This window comes from Polyodon spathula, chromosome 3 (genome assembly GCF_017654505.1).
Source record: "Polyodon spathula isolate WHYD16114869_AA chromosome 3, ASM1765450v1, whole genome shotgun sequence".
Lineage (NCBI taxonomy): Eukaryota > Metazoa > Chordata > Actinopteri > Acipenseriformes > Polyodontidae > Polyodon > Polyodon spathula.
This window is the reverse complement of record NC_054536.1, coordinates 91,823,235-91,845,149: the sequence shown is the minus strand read 5'-3', so window position 1 is coordinate 91,845,149 and position 21,915 is coordinate 91,823,235. Positions and strand designations below refer to the sequence as shown.

Genomic DNA, 21,915 nt, shown 5'->3' with positions numbered 1-21,915 from the left:
TGCCTGCTCTTCCAAGCCCCTGAGCTCTCCGGTGTAGGATTAACACTGCCTGCTCTTCCAAGCCCCTGAGCTCTCCGGTGTAGGATTAACACTGCCTGCTCTTCTGAGCCCCTGAGCTCTCCGGTGTAGGATTTACACTGCCTGCTCTTCCGAGCCCCTGAGCTCTCCGGTGTAGGATTAACACTGCCTGCTCTTCTGAGCCCCTGAGCTCTCCGGTGTAGGATTAACACTGCCTGCTCTTCCAAGCCCCTGAGCTCTCCGGTGTAGGATTAACACTGCCTGCCTAGCCATTAAGTGAGATTGTGTTTAGGACAAAAGAGATGAATATGTCATACAGTTGAACATGTTTCTATTATAAAGCAGGGCAGCAGTGTAGCAGCACGGGGGGTGTGTGTAAAGCTGTATTTAAACAGTTGTAGCAGTATGGGGGGGCGTGTAACACTGTATATAAACAGTTGTAGCAGCACCTGTCATCTGACCTAAGCACCATGTTACTCGATCCTCAGCTGAGTCACTATGCACTGCTATTATGTCATTGTAGACATAAATTGTAATCCTAACTTGTTGCATCCTATTTCATATTGTAATTTAGTATTTTTTTATATATATATATATATATATATATATATATATATATATATATATATATATATATATATATATATAAAAAGCACAAGTAAGACTGTACCTTCAGAATAGTGATGTTCCAAGTAAAACTCTCCACAGCCTTTTGTAGTTTCCTTCCTTTCAGACCTTCTTTCGCTGCTATAAGATGCAGATTCTCATGGAATTCCATGGCTGAAAACAACAAGAAGAGTCTTTTTAACTTTGCACAATTAAAACATTTTCTCTTGTTTGCAGTGCTTGCTTATCCACTGCCACGGTGTCGCACGCAGGGTAACATGATTTGGAATTCCAATGAAAGTTATTTTTTCTTAGGTTTATGCCAAGTTGACTAAAAAGAATACACTGAAATGTGGCTCATTTGATTAAAGTAACTGGCTACTGTGGAAAACAAGGTTGCTATTGCTACTGATTAATTTCAAGCCCAGTGCCTTCTCATCTGTCAGTGTTTTTGCAACAGATTCTTGTTTCACTGAATACATTTTTGAAATTGCTTTTTTATATTCACCTTGCCATAGGTTCTTGTATTTTTGGGTATTACACTTTCATCATAGGTCTTTATTTTAACCAGTTAACAGCCCCACCTGGAGACAGGTGCTGTCAGTACTATCAATGAATAAACCTCAGCATGCAATGCTGCAGACTCAATACATTATCGCACACATGTAGGGTTAGTAATGCTGAACCAAGTTTAACAGTGGCTATCACAAGCACGACAACTTGTAATGACAGAAAGGGGTTTGATCTCCACTTCCTGTTTTAAAATGAAAAGGGAAATGAAAAAAAGTGATTGTGCAATAAAATAGATTTGAGCAGCTCACTCTGTCCTATGAAGCAATACTGCAGGCTTATTTAAGAATAGCTCTGCGTGGCAGAATCCTTCTTTTAAATAAGAACATGATAATTAACAAAATACACATTACATGAAGTATATATCAGACTGATTGGTACAAAACCACTAGATATTTGATCGGCCCTGGTATACAAGCACAAAACCAAGAAGGGATTTGAAGCACAAAAATCTACACATTATTTAAAATCCAGCTGTTTCTCTTGGCTGGCTTTGATAACACCAGAACAGGGAGCAATATGTGTGCTTGAGAAAGCAAAGCAAATCATACAGTACTGTATGTAATCACACTAAACAAACGATAACCTTCGATAAATATGGTTTACACAGCAATGAAAAGTAGATGCCGATGTCACTCTGTGTTGACAGAATGCACATGGTGCCTTATCAGTCCAACCAGCTTTCACTGCCAAGGATGAACACATCTTTCTGGAATGTTTTCACCAGAGACAATACAAATAATATGCTGCCCTTGGTGGCTCAATTAATTCAAATCTCAAGTGTGCTGGCCTCATGCACTTGAATGTAATAAGGTCAAGTCTCAACAAAAAAAGGACCATAAATTGCTATGTGAATTTCAAATTATTTCTGTGCTTCAATTGTTCTACCACCTGGGGAAGGAAACCATATTAAGTTATCCCACCACCAGTAGAACAAATGCAGTACTAACATCTAGCAGCAGGGGGAGGTATTGCAGGTGTTGATATTATGCACAGACAATTGATGAGATCATTTAAATTCCTTTTGTTATTTTCTTGTATTGGTTTATTATTTGTAACTAATTGGGGCGTAGATTTTTCAAATGCTAAACTACTGATATTGTGCATATTTTCAAAGAGAACTACCAGCATTGACAATACATCAAACACTGGCACGCAGGAGATTAATATAACAATGTAACATTTACTGAATAAACAACCAAACATATTTGATATTTTTTTCAATATAACCCCATAAAGTCATCAAAGAGAGATCATTAATATCACCTGTATCCTGATATTAACTAAAGACACACATTTACTGTACACACTACACTATTGTTTATAACTTTATAACACAATACTACATAAACAATAACTATGACGCCCATTTTCAAAAGAAAAAACTGATTTAATTTACATCTGATTAAACTAGGCCTTCTGACACAAATTAGCATACTTTTTATATTTGATTAAAGGCAATAAATGATAAAAAGATGTAATTAGGAAAACATTTATAGCATTGTTAGAATGATCTCTTTGAAAATGATACATCAGATGGAGCGGATCTTTGTAGGCATCGAACACATGCAAGTCTAAGACTTTAGATTCAATTTCCTTTATCATCTTGCATTGTGCTTGGCTGTAGAATGTTGGTAATCATTTTCAGTAAGGGAGTTACATTTCAGTGGCTTTACATGTTTTACCTCAAATGTTTTTGATCAGTTATTGCCCCCACAAAGATATTGCTGACAAACCTTTTGGCACTGCAGCCTCAAAAAGGTGTAAAGGTTGTTGATGTCATTATAGCCTATGCCTTGGACCCTAAAGTCATCAATAACTATATGCCAATCTCCAACCTACCATTCTTAGATAAGATTCTAGAGGGAGTTGAAGCACTTCAATTACAAAAATTTCTAACTCAACGGTACATTCGAGAAGTTTCGCCCTGGTTTTCGTGTTGCAGTTAGCACCGGCCCTTGTCAGAGTTGTGAATGAAATCACACCACGCCCACATATAATGGAAAGAGCATTTTTAATTGATTGCATCCCTTCAGTTGTCGAAACAATTGTTACAGTCCAGTGATATGTACTAACATGAAGCATGGCCTTTAGCTATGTATTGAATTAATTAGTTAATGAATTGATAAAATTCATTAACTAATTATCCTACAGTAAATCTGGTTAAGGGAAGAACACTTTCATTTTCAGATGTGCTTTACTGCTGTTTAGGACTACTGGGTTACACTGGGAAGACATTTCACACAATGAGAAAGAGAGAGAGACAGAGAGAAGAGAGAGAGAGAGACAGAGAGAAGAGAGAAGAGAGAGAGAGAGAGAGAGAGAGAGAGAGAGAGAGAGAAGAGAGAAGAGAGAGAGAGAGAGAGAGAGAGAGAAGAGAGAGAGAGAGAGAGAGAGAGAGAGAGAGAGAGAGAGAGAGAGAGAGAGAGAGAGAGAGAGAGAGAGAGAGAGAGAAGAGAGAGAGAGAGAAGAGAGAGAGAGAGAGAGAGAGAGAGAGAGAGAGAGAGAGATACAAAACACATCTCATTTTTCTCTAGTTTGGTCTTGAGCCTTTTTCATGTCGCAAACCACTCTCTGAACACTGCAAATATGTCAGTGTATTTGACAGCTTGTTATGACAAAAGGAGCTGTTTTACATGGTAACAAACCTTCAGGACAAGTTACTTACCAACTGTAACAAGTGCTTGCTAAATATTGCTGTGTACCGTACGGCCATGATATGTGGTTTATATACTTAGAACAAATGTACAATTACCAATATATACACGAAAGAAAGAAATACTGACTGTACATTATGTATTATTGGACACAATAATGGGGAGATAACATGTTAAAATAATATCCAAATGGATTTACGACAAGGAGTGTGAGGCGTAACACGTGTTTCCTCACCTGGTGAGATGATGCTCATTTAAATACCATTTTATAGCAACCACCGTACTTTCTAAAATATCTGAATTATATTCATTATAAAAATATATATACATGTTACCTTCCAGTTACTATGATTCTTGCTGTCAAAAGTTCACAGTTTTATATAGGTGGCACTTTCTCAAACTTTGTTGTCATAATAAAAAATGAAAGCCCCCGATTTCCTTTTATGATCTGCTTTGAACACCGTACAAAACAACTAGAAGTAAAAAAGCTACAGGATATCATGAACATTCATGTAGGAAACACTCCTGTGACTTCAAAGAACTCTACTCACCTGCTTTCTGGCACTGCATTATCTTTTCATATACCCCATCAGCATTTTCAATTAGAGTCCTGCTGGTCTGAATCATCTGTGAAATAAATAGGGATAGGGTTATCTTGGAGCTTGTTTATTTTATACAAGTTTTAAAATGGAAGTGTTAAATTGTTAGTGCCCTAATAGATATCCATTTTGGACCGTGATATCTAATAGTAGCAGCTTGGCCCCGCCAATACCTGCCTGGTTTCGACTAAGCACCTTATATTACCTGCAAGTGTGAGTCCTCACACTTTGAAGTGCAACCCACTTTTACACTCTGGCTGAACAATTTCTAAAATTGATTTACTTGCATTCTCTGTATAATTGGGAGGTTTTAATTGGCAATTCCAAGGAGTACTGATGCAAGTCAAAAAAAGGAACTTCAAAAGAGAACATTAGGATTGCGATCTTGCTTTGAAAAGAAGACAGCAATGACCCTTTTAGGCTTTCAGATTCACCATCTTTCATGGAGATCTGCTGGTTCTCCAGGGCTTGCATTTCAGTCCACGATTGCGGGAATCCTGTAATAAACATGTGTGAGTACTGTTCTTCTTTAGCAGCTGCATCTATCCCAGATGTGTAAGATTGGGTTACATAGTTTACCTTCAGGAGTTTGGGGATGATTTAATAGCGCAGCAGCTTCCCTAGTTAGGTGAGGAGCTGATTATATCTCTTTAGACAAAGACGCAGGCAAGGTAATTTAAGACGTTACCATAATGAAAAACAATGTAGCGTGAGCTTTGCACTAAAGCAGGGTCAGCTGCTGCAAACTGAGAATAGTGAAAGCACAGCACACATACACTCAGGACTGTAATTAGGAAGTGCACTACTGAGAAAAATAAAACATTTTGTGAATTAAAAATGAAATGTACTGCAACTTGCTTGATTGCAGTAGAAAAACTGCCACTCACTAAATTTAGTTGCTAGATTGTGGTAAAGAAAATGAATGATGTTGTGCAACACAGATCGGGATCAGGCTCCACTGATCCGTAATCTTGATCCAATTCTGGAGCTGCGCACGCTGTAACTAGGGAAACTGGCCAATGAGCCGCTCTGGTGGCACCGGATTCAATCCCATTTTTTGATGTGATTTTTTTGATGAATCACACAGAGGATAAAGTATCAATGCCTCCAACATATTTTTTTATAACCCTCCAAATAAGAGACCAGTACCTCACGTATACATAGATATGAGCAATTACCACAACAATAAATTAAAAGCAGTAATACAAATAATAATAATAATAATAATAATAATAATAATAATAATAATAATAATAATATGTACTGTATTTATCTACCAGTCAGATCTCTTACAGTTCACAATATATCTGTTCACACACCTGAATGAAACAGATTTACTGTAACAAGAGAGAATAGACAGTAAAAACAGCAGCACCATAATGGGAAAGGAAATAATATAAAAAGGAAATAAAAAACCAAAAAACAGCTCCTATTGACCTTAACAAGGTCTGCTTCCTGAGTATCAAAATGAAACACTAATCAAAGCATCACAGCAGGTTAAAGATAGATCACAGTAAGACTGCTACAACCACCCTCAAAAGTCCAGAGATGATCAAAACCGAATTAATGTATTTTCACCTCGAAAGAAGGGTTGGTTAATGTCAATGCTAGTAGATGTAAAATGCCTCTTCAGAGTCCTGCTGTATTACAATAGCTGTGAAGGAGCTCCAAGTGCTCTGGAAAGCTCTACAGAGGTGTGATGCTTTAAAATATCTATACTGTGCAGGGCTGGATTCACCTATACACAAATTATGCTATAGCACAGGGGCCCCACGCGAGGTCGATGCTTTTGGGACATTTTACAAAAACTGCATGTGGGCGGCCAGGCCCACACACACAGGAAGACAGGCACACAGCAACTTGCTTTCAGTTCATTTTATTTTATATTTAATGATGGCTAGGCATTCCTTCTCGATTACAGCATACCTGGTCACTGAGTCTCTCACACAAGCAGCTTCCTGCTAATGCACAATACCAAATGCCCCACGCCCACTACCTCCTGGGAAAGAGCCGTCTCTAGTCCTATGTCAGAGGCATCAGTCTGCAGGATAAAATGTATGAATCAGGCTCAATTTACGCATTCATTTATTTCTGTTTTAAGGCCAATTTAATAACCTGTCCTTTTGAAAAAAAGGCAGTTAAAGGTGTACAATGCAGGAGGCTGCCCTTCAACAGCCAGCAAGAAGGGTTGAAGTCCATAGCGTTTGTTTCTCTTTCTTTATATACTGCATGGAAATCGTAAAATTAGCCCAGTACCACAATTTTTTCAATATTCACCTTTTCAGAATTCTTTGTATTTCATACCCACACAGAAAAAATAAATAAAAATCACATTAACAAAAATGTACATATCTGCCATGCACATAGTGTTATGCAGTGATTATATCAGGGTACAACAGTATATGCAATCTTGGCGGGAAATTAAAATACTACAAACTGTAAAGAAAATGGATGTCTCTAAAAATGTGTCTGCAGCAAATCATGCAAAGCCGTATCCAGCAGGAGTTTTACACAGCAATGGAGGTAAGCTCTTCTGTACATCCTGCAACGTTACTATAGATCACTAGCAAGAATCAGCTATTGACAGGCATTTACATTCAAATATTGCAGCCAGAAATCCAGATCAGTACTGCGACTGATTTACTTGCAAAAGGACAAAAAACTATGGCTTCCATGTTCCAAAAGCCCACTGAAAACCGTGAAGCACGAAACACATTACATTTTGACCTGACAGGCATTTGTTTGCGCAAATATCCCTTTTGAAAAATTGGACAACCAAAATGTATGTAAATTCTTCAGACTGTGATTCCTTCATAAAGCCCAGCTGAGACATTAATACTTACCTAAAGCTGCCGAGTATCACAAGCAGGAGATTGTGGGATTGGTAAAACAGTCTGGTTGCTTTTCAGTGGTCACCAACGAGTTGACTGATGCTCAAGATCAATATGGGTTAAACATTGTATTTGTTTTGCGAGGTCTAATGGTGATCATACAACTGATGTAGAACTGAAAGCTGTCCTTGCAGATACACTTTACCTAATTACAACACCATCTCACAAGCTAGTGTGTACAGGGCCACCTCGTCCTTTAATCCGGTCCTGAAATGCGACAACTGACTTAACTTTCCTGAAACACTGAAATCCCCTGTAGCAGGGGGAGATCTGTGCTGACTCTGCTGGCGTGTTCACAGTACTGCAGGAAGAGGGCGGCAGTCGTCCAACAACCGCCTCTGAGTCATGGCAGTGACACGGGGAGGTGGGAAAGTGGGTGTGTGGACTTTCCCCCCTCTCTGAATGGCTGAGAGGCGAGTCTTGGGAGATTGTTGGCCCTATAAAATAATGCTCCGCTGTTTCCTCAGGTCTGCCCTTTAAACGCGCCGAGAGTGCGGAAGCGCTGGTCGAGGACCGAGAACCAGTCGGGAGAAACCGACACCGAAACTGAGTGTGTCAGAGCGACACAGAGAGAGCGGGGAACCCTTGGGCAGACCCCGGAGTACTGTAAGGGAGCAGGCTAGTTAGCCGGCAGTGTAGGACGGTGATCCGGGTCGCACGGGTAGCGGCGACTGGGATATAGCTGTCAAGTGCAGCACCTTTTCTTTGTAGTTTTGTTACTGTTTTATTTTCCCTGTTTCTTTGTGCCTTCTGTTTTGAATTATTGTTTCGAAGCACCTGCAAGGCGCCGGTATTGTGTACCATCGCTTGGTATGCCCGTGGTTCTGCTTACCATCGTTGGTAAATCAGACCACGGACCCACAGCATGTGGGATAAAAAGAAAAATAGCACCCTGAAATAAAACTGGGCACCTGTGCGGTGTTGCCAAATTCACCTGTCTGTCTCCTGTGTCAGTGAATTACCCACCACCCTTTCACATCCCCTTTAAAAATGGTTTACTGCAACAGTCTACAACTGGGGTCTCGCACTCAATTACCTATGAGCCAAAATAAAACCTGGCAACCTTCTGCAGTAATGGTAAACACAACCAGCGAGAGTGGTCATTAAAGTCCAAAAAAATGAACTGTGTTGTTGTAGACATGAAAAAATTGAACTTTAAAAAAAATATCAAAAACCTTTTATATTTACTGTCTTTTTTATTGATGTATTTAATTTTTGGTGTTTGCCAGACACTTGCCAGCACCTCATTTCTGTAAGCTTTTTAACATTTGTTTACAGTCAGTTCACAGACATGTTTAGATTAATAATGTTTGTTTTTGTTTGTTTGTTTTTTTTATTGCAAAGTGACACTTTGAGAGCAGGTGCTTGTGCAACACTTTTCAGGGTCTCATTTTATATTTCAAAAAGAGGCATCCAATAATATAATGTGTCATTGTGTATTAGTGATTTTAACTTTTGTTGTGTTCTTCTCTATGCAGTGGACCTACTATAATAAAAGGCCAACAAAATCTTTGGCTATATAGTGAAAAGTGTTGAATGTAAATCAAAGGAAGTAATGTTAAAACTTTACAATGCATTAGTAAAACCTCATCTAGAATACTGTGTCCCGTTCTGGTCATCTCGCTACAAAAAGGACATTGCTGCTCTAGAAAGAGTGCAAAGAAGAGTGACCAGAATTATTCCTGTGTCTTGGGTAATAAGTAGACCGGGGAAAAAGTGGATCAGCGTCTAGAATTTAAAGGGGAGGTTCTATTGTTTCTAAGGTTTACGCCTACTAGTTCTGCATCTGGGAAATTAGTAGATCGAGCCCAAGGAATAAGTTGATCGGAAACTAAAAATAAATCATTGAAAATTAACTTTGTAAGTGTCATTTATGTGTCTGTTTGTTTAACAAATGTTACAGCGACTCAAGATGTTTTTGTTACATATTTAACGTGTAAGCAGTACTGCAAGGATAGGTATGCGAGCAACTATCAAAAAGTTAAAGCACGATTTTCAGTCATGGACAAAATTGAGCTCCATACTACGGTTATTAACTTAGGCCACGATGCACAGCAATCACTGATGCACTTGTATTATTATTATTTATGGCACACTTTGTTCTTTCATTTATTTTTACAGACAGTACTCATTTTTATTTTCCATCCTAGATACATAGGCTACATGACAAAACTCCAAACAACAAAATAAAAAACTAAACTTGTTTACTAATTTATATCATGTTTAATGTTTTTTTTTTTTTTTTTTTTTTTTTTTTTAACTAGTATGTTAACATTTCGTATTTGTAACCTGTGACAGTTAACGCTAGGCCTACTGACAAAATAATAATAGACCTTGCAATACTACAATAATATTGTATGATTGTATGTCATTAGAATATATTACCAAGGGCTATTCCAGTCTGGGCTATTCCACAGCCGACCGTGGATGGGAGTTCCCAGGAGGCGGCGCTCAATTGGCTGAGCGTCGCCGGGGGGGGAAGGGGGTCTAGGTCGGCCAGGGTGTCCTCGGCTCACCGCGCACCAGTGGCCCCTGTAGTCTGGCCGGGCGCCTGTGGGCTTGCCTGTTAGCTGCCCGGGAGCTGCGTTGTCCTCCTGCGCTGTAGCTCCTGGTCGGCTGCATGGTGAATCCGCAGTGTGTAAAGAAGAGGTCGGCTGACGGCACATGTTTCGGAGGACAGCGTGTGTTCGTCTTCGCCGCTCCCGAGTCAGCACAGGGGTGGTAGCGGTGAGCCAAGCATAAATAAAATAATAATTGGCCATTTCAAATTGGGAGAAAATAAAAAAAAATAAAAAATTGGCAACGACTACATTTAAAAAAAAAAAAAGAATATATTACCAAAACATTTTTATTTTGATTCAAGACTGACAACATTTGGATGCGTAAAACCTTTTAATATACAGTAAAGAAATCTTTGCAATCACACATCAACTATATCTGATTAACAACGACATTTTTACAGGCAGAAAAAAGCTGACAAGTGTTTAACACTAGGCCTACTATAAAGAGAGCTGTAAGTTACAGTATAACTGAACACTTTGCATCGCACATATATTTTACAGAATGAAAATAAATAAATAAATAAATAAGTGGTGTGTGAACATACCACTCGATCTGGCAAATAAAATGACCAGTTCATGTAGTTAACCTCCCCCTTTAACCAAATTCCCTATGGCATCGGGTTTAAAAGGCATGTCATATTGTGACAGAAATACAATGACTCTTGGTAGTAAATCTCCCTCCCGACCTGTGAGGGTGTTAAGCAGCGAGAACAGAGTACCTTAGATGGGCTGGCCCAACAAATCTTTCCCAGGGTTCAAGGGAAGTCGGCCACATAGAAAGGGGGCTGAACTCCGGTGCATTAACTCATCGACCGGGAAGGGAAACGATGATGCAGATGCAGATTGGAGGGGCTGCTGCACTCATTTATCAAGGGGTCATGTGTAACGGCATAAAAGGGGACGAAGAGACGCAATCTGTTCCTTCGCTTTGGTTTACAAGTAGAACCTGAAATGACCCGTGACAGAACCGGTGATAAACATATTGTGTGTTTTCGTTTGCTTGTCTATAATTGTTCTTGATAATTACTATTAGACAAATTCCGGAACACCACTGCACTATTGACACTTATAAACCATTATCACCTACCACAAGCACTACTGCAAGCACTCACGACTGGTGATCATGTCTGTATTATTGTGGGGCAGATATATGTATTTATTGTTTGGGACTGCAACCCTGTTATTATTTATCCTGTGCAATACACATTGTTGTGTACCACCGGGGATTATTATTTGGTCACCAGACCTGGATTAAAAATAAACCATTTCCAACTGGATTACAAACCTCAGTGTGTCTGTTAATTACACACTGCATTCCTCCTCCACCTGTACATAATAAACCACTTTGCCACACATATGCAGACAGGCTAAAATAATTTAATCTATTCAGTCTTGAAGAAAGAAGACTATGTGGCAATCTGATTCAACCATTCAAAATTCTAAAAGGTATTAACAATGTCAATCCAGGGGACTTTTTCAACCTGAAAAAAGAAACAAGGACCAGGGATCACAAATGGAGATTAGATAAAGGGGCATTCAGAACAGAAAATAGGAGGCACTTTTTTACACAGAGAATTATGGGAGTCTGGAACCAACTCCCCAGTTAATGTTGTTGATGCCGACACCCTGGGATCCTTCAAGAAGCTGCTTGATGAGATTCTGAGATCAATAAGCTACTAACAACCAAACGAGGAAGATGGGCCGAATGGCCTCCTCTCGTTTGTAAACTTTCTTATGTTCTTATATCTGTTAACAGTTCTGGACAATTTAATTTCACTCGTTCGGAATTAAAAAAATAAACACAGACCTACTTTTCCTTTACAGGTCTTGTAAAAACCAAGTATTCGAATTACAGGCGCTTCTGTGTCATACTGCCTGACGCACAGACTTGCAGACGCGAAACAGCAATTGATATGAAGCTCATTATCATGTGCAGTGGTCTGGCTGAGCCAGCCAAAGTCTATTTATAAAGGTGTATTTGTTCTTACAGACAGCGATTAGGGTAACATACATTATACTGTAAACAGTAAAAGCGTATAGGACTGCTTGTGTGCTCTATTTATGCTGGGTTCTATTTGTCCTCGTAAAAGACACTCATTATCAGGATGTTTATGCAATGTTAACTGTGTGTAATAAAAGTGTGCACAAGTGTATATTAGCAAAAAACATACAAGAGTTGTTTTTTTTATTTATTTTTTGTTTAATTATGGAAGCAAATTTTGTGTTGTGGAACATTTTTTGGTGAATCAGAAATTCCTTTAACAGATACAGCTTTTGCACCTTGATTGAGAGCCCAAACTTTGTTATGGCTGTAACTGCAAACTGTCAGAAAAAATGTTACCGTGACAACGATCTCTGGCTGCTGAATAAACCATACCTCAAGCTTATCTTTTCTGATGGTAAAATACAAATCTGAACACTGTAGACTAAACTTACAAAAAAAGTACTCCCACCTCCCAAACAAAATAAAAGCAATAAATCTGGCCTTTGTGTTACTTCAGCTTTAAGGTATACAGTTAGATACACTAATACAGATTCAGGCAATGCATACATTAATTTATTGTATCACTTATTTGTACAAATGCAAATTCATACAGAATAGGGGACAATGCATTTCTCAATGTCCTTAGAAAACAGAAACATTGACAGATTTTCCAGTGAAAATGAGTCAGGTATTGCACAACAATAACCCTTTCAAACCGGTGCATCCCTACATGATGAGGAGCAGAGCTATGTGAACGGGTATAAGCAAATCCCCTGCAAAACATGTTATGCAACAACTGTCATGACTAAAAAGGATTATTAAAATGCAAACCATTCCACTTTTTTTTTTTTTTTGATCAATCTTCAAATACATGGACTGGTGTCGTATCCTGTTTTTTCTGCGATCTAATTTATTAAACAAACCTGAAGTACAGACTGACAAAAGCTCACGATTACATAGAAACACATCAACTGAGAAATGGACCACCAACTGTGTATATCATGGAACAGCACTACAGCAAATCTGTTTCTGCCAATTCATCACATCTCTTTACAGAACAACAACATTGCACACCCACAGCACACAGCAGTGATAAGTTCAACATCAGCACATTAAAGGAAACAATTAAAGAATGAGGCTGGCTGATGCATGTTTTAGCATGAACACAAACTTGAATCATTTGCAAATGCCAGCTGACAAAAAGACTAGTCATCTGCATTGTACAGTCTGTAACATTTTACTACAAGAAGACTTTTTAGATACAGTATAAATGTATCTGAATTCACTTCAGTGGATGTAGGAGTTTTTTTTTTTGTTTGTTTTTTACAAAAAAAGGGAGGAGAGCAAAAGCAATACTAAGAAGGACCAGGTTTTTTGTTTACGCGCTGTAGTGTACAGCAGATGCACTGTAGAATATTTGCAATGGCATATGCTGAAAAGGTGGTGTTAAAAGTCCCTGAATAAATTAGTGAGGTCAAACCTAAGAACACCCTTCATAGACAAGAGCTGTGTTTTAATACGTAAACTCAGAGGATCCATTAAGGGTAACAAAGTGAGTGGGCCACACTGTTGGATGAATAGATCTGTGCATAAAGACCTTGCAAATTGAATCTGTTATGTTGCAAAACACAAGGGTAGCGCTAACTTCTAGTAACATTCTTTAAAAAGGTAAATGTAAAATAACAAATCTGCAAATCCTTTAACTGTAGCAACACTGTACATCAATAATGTGTTTAAATAGGGGATTAGCATATGTTATTTGGGGGGGGGGGGGGGGGGGGGGGCACTAGGAGGGACGAGCCCTTGCTCATGCCCTCTGAATAACACTAGGTCTACAAAAGAAGCAAATAACGAACCAGATGAATGATATCAGCACTGTTTTAACTTCTAGTTAATGGCATTCAATGATTTAACATCTACATCTAACATCTAAATAGCAGAACGTATGCCAGGCCCGGGAGGTATGCACCACATTTAATATGGTATGTTACTTAATATAAACATTTATTTATATTTTATAGTTGTCCAATAAAGACATAATGTGTTGATTCATAAGAATATGTACGTGGTGGCAGACACATCTGTCGCTGATACATGCTGAATGGTGGCTTTCCTATATATCTACTTTTTTAGCTTCAGTAATGTGTTGAGCGTTACAATTACTGCGTGGCATTTTAAAGGCACTGTTTGTGTATCCCGGAGGCAAAATCTTAAAATGTGCAGAGGAAGTGACAGAAGGTGTTGTTGGTAAATTACAGGGAAACGTTTGTATCAGGCATGGGTGTCTATTTTTATCACAGTCAGCCCACATTCAGTTTGGTTTGAATCAGCTCCACATTTAAGATGCAGCTGTTATTGTCTTTTCTACACCAGTTTACCATGCGAACAAAGCATTTCACTTTGTATACAATGCCCCAGTAAAGATGCAGAGGTTGGATAAAAATACTGTTTGTGTTTTACAAGATACTGTACAGTCTTAAAAGTAAATGAGAAGAGGTGAAGGTGATATAAACCTTTCTTAAGCCAACTTGCTGAATGTTGAGCTACCAACAATGTCACGACAGGTTCTGTTTTTGTGTGCTGGTACAATATGTTACTTGGAATATGGGTACCTAAAAGGAAATAACAACAACTTATGAAATAATGTCAAAATGTCAACATGCTGCTTTTACAGAACTACAGCATATGAAGAAGAAGAAGGGGTCATCAAATAAGGAATATCACAGCCACTGTAAAAAAAGTTATTAAACTGCATACCTTTTTATAAATGCCAAGGAATGCTCTATTACTCTACACCCATCCTTTAATGCAGCATTTGTTCTGCTTTATATTAAGATAAAATAAAACAAATAAACAAATAAAAAAAGATACAGTAGATGCCGCTTATTAACAACCTCTCGATTCCCAGCAAAAAGTCTTCATTAACTGAAAGTTGCCAATAAGCGAAAAGCCCCCCGTTTTCAAGTGAATTTATATGGGACAACAATACAGTAGTTGTGCAAATACATGTGTTTTAAATGTTACAGTGTTCAAAAATGAACATGAGAAACACAAAATACCCAAACATAGAACGGTTTACTTCACGCGTGTGTAAAACAAACAAAAAGGGAGCAGGCTTAAATAGTTCTGCACAACGGTGTACTACAATTGTCCTTACAATGAGTAAAGCAAACATAAAGAACACAATCTTAAAATAAGAAAATGTCCAACGTTGTCTGCTTTTTACAATGTACCACCTCCCGCTGTAAATCCATCTCAATTTTGCGTGCTGCTTCGTAGCCAGTTTGAAAGCCACGATTCTGCCTCAGTGTGCCAGAAAGTTGCGAAGTCAGTGTTATAAAAGTTGCAAGAAGGATGCGCATAAATCATGCAAGTGTGCTCTGTAGCACTGGCAACTACTAATAAAGCTGTCAACAAGCAGCGTGCAGTTGCTAATATCAGAATTGCATTAACATTAAAGTCTATGGGACGGGATTGTTTCCTGGGAAAATGTTGTTAATAACAAAAAGTTGTTATCAGGGTTGCTAATAACCGGCGTCTACTGTATACATCAGAATTTTCACAAAACAATGTCCAACTCTAGGTTAAAACACACGTTTCTAAAATGTTTGCAATAATAGAATCAGACTCTGATCTGCATACAAAAAACAGACAACAGCGTTCAGAGTTCAGCAGCTTAAGCGTTTCATGGTTTTGCAAATCCGACAGCACATAAATTTGTTTTATATATTAATACACTATCAAGACAATGCTGTGTTTGAAAACTAAACTACATGCATGTCCTACATACAGTAGTGATTTATTACAATTAAGTTTATTATAACAACTGCAGACTGCACAGCATCACACTGCAGCGCTTCCACAAATACATCAATGGAGCAATACTGTGCATCCAATGTAGTTATGCAGGACCAGGAAGAGGGATTTAGGGCCAGAATTAGAATTGCTCTCCTAACTGTTGATTCAATTCAAATACATAGTGCTACATTTTTGGTCCATTTATCTTGTGAACATACCAACTATATGATTTGTGCTTCAGAACTCAATTCTCAATTAATTTGATGGGGATTTTGCTAGGAAAATCCCAATATAAAATCGGCAAAAGAGAAAATAAAATGGTGACAATATATACAAGGAGGGGGTTAAAAAATATACATGGGGGGGTTAAGAAATATACATGGGGGGGGTTAAAAAATTTGAAGGTTGCAATATGTTACATGAATGAAATATTAAAAAATGCAGTGCAATACTGAGAACGGCAATTTTACACCTTCTTGAGCAGCAAAACTTAATTATTTAATTGTATTTCATTGCAGTTAAAATGACCTCCATTGACTCTTGCACACAATAAAATGATGTGCAGTACATCTTATTAGCTCCAAATACTGCCATCAAATCAGACTAAGTGTGCTCTACATAAATCACTTCCTTACTAAAAACTCCTCCTCCATTTATAATTATAGGTTTGCCTTCTTATTCCAGAATACCATTATTTAAAAATGTATTTGTTTTCCTTTGTTATAGAAAATCTGACCAGAACAGTGCTGCCCTCCGAGTAGATCAGAGATCTTGCATTCATTCCTTATACAAGAAATTATTCTGTATTTAAAAAACTTACTGAACTATAACATATTGTTTCTATTATGTACCTCAGAGCAAAGACGGCATTTAGAAACGATACTAGGTTTAAAATGTATAGTTTGTGAAACTCCTTCTATCGTATGTTTTTCCCACTCTGTGACTACAAATCCCACAATCCACCCACTTAAGCTTCTTCCTCTCAGTGGTGGGAGAAGTGCTTTGTGCGCTAGTTTACAAACCATTCCCTCAGGATAGTATCAAGGACGAACAACAGACAGCCATGTACACCTCAAAAATATACTTTGCTCAAAATCGCAATCCATTTATTTATTCATTTATTTTTTTTCTGTCCTGTGTTATATGTTAGTATGCACAGCTGAACCTGTCCAAAGTTATGGTATAGCAGTGTCTTCTTGCATTATTATTATTATTATTATTATTATTATTATTATTATATAAAAAGCTGAATATTTACCCCTCCACTGAAATCGGAAATGGTACCCGATATCCTTCAGGCTAAACTACAGGGAATTTTTATTTAGAAGCTCGAAACTCTCATTCTGTCTTTGGTGTATTTCAAGCAGCAAGATGCACTACCTCTTAAAACATATTTCATAAAGGTCTTGAGTATTAATACTTTCAGCAGGTATCAACTGCATGTTAATAACACACCCCGTCACTGAGGCAGCCAGACAGCAGCACAATGCCTAATGTTACCAGTCTGTTCTGCACTTCTGGATGCCTTCCTTCAGTGAATGTGCTTTCTAACAAAGACAGGCTGCTTCTTGCTATTTGTTTTAATTCACTGACAAAGTCCAGTTAAGGGGTCATTCACCTCTACTAGGTTACCAAAGGAAGACATGATTGCTAACCCTTGATTTTATTTGTATTTCTTTCAAACTAAGTAAGTTAACAGTCAAGCTAGTCTAAAAAAAAAGAAGATTTGTGTTTATGTTAAGAAAGGAAAGTAATTATAATGCAGATCATACAGGATATTCAGGTATTACAGTTTATTGTCTTACTTACAGCATCATAGGCAGACACAGTCTTCTTCAGCATCTCTGGGATCAACCCCTGAGGCTCCATGGTAGGGAACTGGCCCTTGAGGTTGAATAGCACATAGGGAGTATTGTCTCCACTCATGAACAGCGTTGACAGTGCCAGAATACACTGCATTAGATTAGCCACAGCCGACAGTCCACACAACTCTTTAAATGGCACAATCGCATTCTAAATAAAAAAAACAGGGACAAAAAGTAAAGTACCTCATTATTAAATCAACACTACAATGCTCAACCAAGTTATTAGAATTGCTGGAAATCCTCAGAATGAAAAGCAATCCAAGAACACTGACAATGTGACAAGTGCAAGTAATAGAAGGCATGCTCCACCTGCCCTTCTTGCTGACACAGGAACATACTTAACTCAGTAGATTACAAGAACATTTTGGGAAACAGATTATTGCAGCTCCAATGGACCAAAGCCTAGACCCCTGACATCAATGACTTGCCAAGTAATTATTTTCGGTTGGAAAGCCCTTGAAATAAGCTTTAAAATATACTAATGTTAATTTGTCTCAAACATTCCGCATATAGAGAAAAATAAGGTCAAAGGCAATTTGATCATATTCAGGTACATTATAAGAATGGCTCTTCTTTTGAAGAAAAATAGAAGATAATTTACAAACAGGAGGCTATTTTGTTTGTATTTTTGTTTGTAACACGTTCTCAGCTACAGGGTCCCATTTGTATCTACTCTGGAGATATTTTCTTAAGGATCCTGCTTTCAGCCGCAAGTACCTCAACAAAGACAACCCTACTATATTAAAACTACAGTGGGCAGGATTTTCCAAAGTTCGTAAATGAGAACTCCAGTGTTAGTCAATAAATCAGTATGTAGCATTGATTGTATGCATTTTGAAAAGGTTGTTATGCCTATCTCGTTAATAAATCAACCGAAATGATGTTGATTTAAGAACTAATGTTAATATCTTAATGAGTAGCGCTTCTTGCGACTATTTATTTTGATTGCGTGGGAATTTACAAACACATCAGTGTTAATTGTCATAATTTATCAGGAGTTAATTTGCACAAGGAAAAGGAGGGTTTTAATTAACGAAAGACTAACACCTTGAAACAGAAATTTAATAGACCGTGGCTGTGACACCAACGATACACAGACTACCTATTTAGACTTGTATATACTTGTGGTTATGAATGTGATTTGTTTTAACAATTTGTAATCGTAAACACGGAACACACTGCCCAATGACACTGCAGGAAGGGAAGCATAAAGTACAGTAGCAATGGGGAGGATCAATAGGCAAAAAGATAAGGCTATGACAGTAATAAATAGCTACAATTTTAACTAGAACTTAAGGCGACATGATCATGAAACCCACATGACTGGAGACATGCATGTATTCTCTCTCTCTATTAAACACACACACGGTATTCTATTGGTTTGTATACTATCCGTGCCGATATTTTTTTAAAACAAGCCCCTACAGCCCTACATTGTACTTTTTAACTATTAGATGAAATATTTACAGAATACTGAAAAACTGCAGCTATAATCATGGTTCAGTTATTATTAATAGCGTTATCATTAAATTATACCAAATCATGTTTTTTTTATTTACAATGAAGGTAACCTATACTGTGTCATCCAAATGCATCAGCAAAAACATGTTTTCCTTCTTTGTAAATAAAACTGTGATTTGGTATAGATTAATTCTAATGCTTCTAATAAAGTAGCATTGTCCTGCTGGAAAAACCAATCCTCCGAGTTGGGGAACATTGTCAGAGCAGAAGGAAGCAAGTTTTCTTCCAGGACAACCTTGTACTTGGCTTGATTCATGCATCCTTCACAAAGACAAATCTGCCCGATTCCAGCCTTGCTGAAGCACTTCCAGATGAGTCCAATTTTCAGCTTTGCCCAACACCTGGTCGTCCAATGGTCAGACGGAGACCTGGAGAGGTCACAAGCCATCAAACAAAGCAGAGCTGCTTGAATTTTTGCGCAAGGAATGGCATAGAGTCACCATCATCAATGTGAAAGTCTGGTGGAGAGCATGCCAAGACGCATGAAAGCTGTGATTGAAAATCAGGGTTATTCCAACAAATATTGATTTCTGAACTCTTGCTAAGTTAAAAAACATTAGTATTGTGTTGTTTAAAAATGAACATGAACTTATTTTCTTTGCATTATTCGAGGTCTGACAACACTGCATCTTTTTTGTTATTTTGACCAGTTGTCATTTTCTGCAAATAAATGCTCTAAATGACAATATTTTTATTTGGCATTTGGGAGAAATGTTGTCAGCAGTTTATAGAATAAAACAAAAATGTTCATTTTACCCAAACACATACCTATAAATAGTAAAACCAGAGAAACTGATAATTTTGCAGTGGTCTCAATTTTTTCCAGAGCTGTATGTGTGTGTATATATATATATATATATATATATATATATATATATATATATATATATATATATATATTTATGAGGAGTGCAGCTGTATAATCTTGAGACTTCTGCAGTTAATCACATTGGATTATTTTTAATTAATGATTTTTAGAATGGAACCTACTGTAAATATAGTTACCTGACATTTACTACAATTGAACCCTATACAATACTGTACATTTTGCTAAGAAATTATTGATATTGTTTACATGAACTACATGATAAATGTCCAAGTTACAAAACAAGTTATTGTATAAGCTTCTTGTTCTCACAGTAAGCTCACATGTAAAGCATAAAAAGAATAATCACTATCCCACTATGAACGATTAATCATTTCCCATCATCCTCCTGCTCACATATGTAACTGAGATGGATTTACCAGTGAGCAGGAGGATGATGGGAAATGTAGTTCTGAGAGGTTCACGCAGGTACATGGGAAGCCATTCATATATATTTTTGTATTACTTTGTGCTGTAGACAATCAGTTTTGTTTGTGGACAACCAGTTTAAAAATGCAATTCACGGTGTTAAAATGTCATTTGCTTATTTAGGGTTTCTTTGCTTAGAACAGGGGTGGTCAAACTTCCTGACCCTGCGAGCCACATGCCAAAATTTCCATATGGTCGAGATCCGTAAGACACGCACTGTGAACGTGAAATGTGTGAAAGAGCAAGACATTTTAAATACTAGCACTGTTGTGCAGTACAGTAGCTGTTAGGCTATCTCTTGATGGCAGCAAAATACACAAGAACAAGTGATAGAACATTGCCTGCACAGTTTGTGTAATTTGTATTTTACTGTAGAGCTACAGTGTATTTAATTTTAAATGTAACACACTAGTGTTTATCTATTAATTCTGTTTATACTGCATGTAATATGCAATTTAAATAAAATATATTCAGTTATTATGAAGCAAAATACAATAACTGACACGATTTCACCAAAAACACGACATAACACACATTTTTGTAAGGATTCTTTTTGACAAGCTCTTCCCTTGACGATCTGAAGACGCTTTTTTTTTGTATGACTGCTGCGTGCGTTGAGCTTTGTGGATGAGAAATGCACTGTATTTATTTTGAAAGGGATTACATTACCTGCTCATGACGAGATGCAAGATAAGTAAATATGATATTAAACTACAGACCTGCAATATAACATATAAACATGCATTCTCTAGTCTAGCGCCTACACTCCAGCTATATAAAAAGATTCATTCATCTGAATGCGGACGTTTCCATGAGCGATATATCCCATGCTTGCCATACTCGCTTGAGTCGTTAAACCAGTTTCTTTACTGAACTCCGAAAGCAGCCCTGCCTAAAGCCTGGCCCAGGAGGATATTCAGATAAAATGTGTGTTCATGGTGTTGAGGTTGCTCCCCTCGCACAGGCTACAGTGTGTATGATTTGTTGCAGATGAGACACAGGTTTACCACTGTTTTCAGTGAAAGCTAGAAAGAATAATTCAGAGAATGAATACAGAGAACACAAATAATAAAAGTTGTGTTTATTTTTAATTTCTATCTCTTCATTTTTGTTTATTATTCGTTCTTCAGTTCATTCGAGCCGCAAAGTGTGAGTCAGCCAGAATTTCACCGGGAGCCGCACTTGAATTGCAAAAAGAGCTGCATGCAGTTTGCGATCCGCGGTTTGGCCACCTATGATATACTATTTGCAAAAAAATTTTGTTAACAGTTTTGTTAATTATTAAGTTAGGGTTGATATTAAAATGTCAAAAGTAGGGAAATGCGATCTTAGAGTTTTTAACCCTAACTCTGCCTTCCCTCCCACCTACAGCAGTGGAAGGGGCAAGCAACCACAGACAGCCATCCATCATCAGTTAAGATGAACAACATACAACTCTCTGCAGACAACACAAGAAAAATCCATCACCATGGTCCACTAGGTGTATGACCTTTAAGTGCTCCCTAGAGATCTACTGGGAGGCTGCCGAGGTTGTCGGTAAAGGCGCACTGC

General features: G+C 37.8%; 1 protein-coding gene across 5 annotated transcripts in view; it reads right to left on the bottom strand.

Annotated features, from left to right (window-relative positions):
- Positions 1–21,915, bottom strand: part of LOC121313653 (inactive phospholipase C-like protein 2) — a 74,564-nt gene that overhangs the window by 6,124 nt on the left and 46,525 nt on the right. For 4 of the 5 annotated variants that reach the window (XM_041246400.1, XM_041246396.1, XM_041246402.1 and 1 more), the window contains 3 exons: positions 17,494–17,697; positions 4,403–4,478; positions 689–798 (listed from right to left, as the gene is read on the bottom strand). In XM_041246400.1, coding sequence (XP_041102334.1) covers positions 689–798; positions 4,403–4,478; positions 17,494–17,697 — 390 coding nt within the window. The remainder of the gene's footprint in view (positions 1–688; positions 799–4,402; positions 4,479–17,493; positions 17,698–21,915) is intronic. The other variant, XM_041246401.1, reaches the window with a different exon arrangement.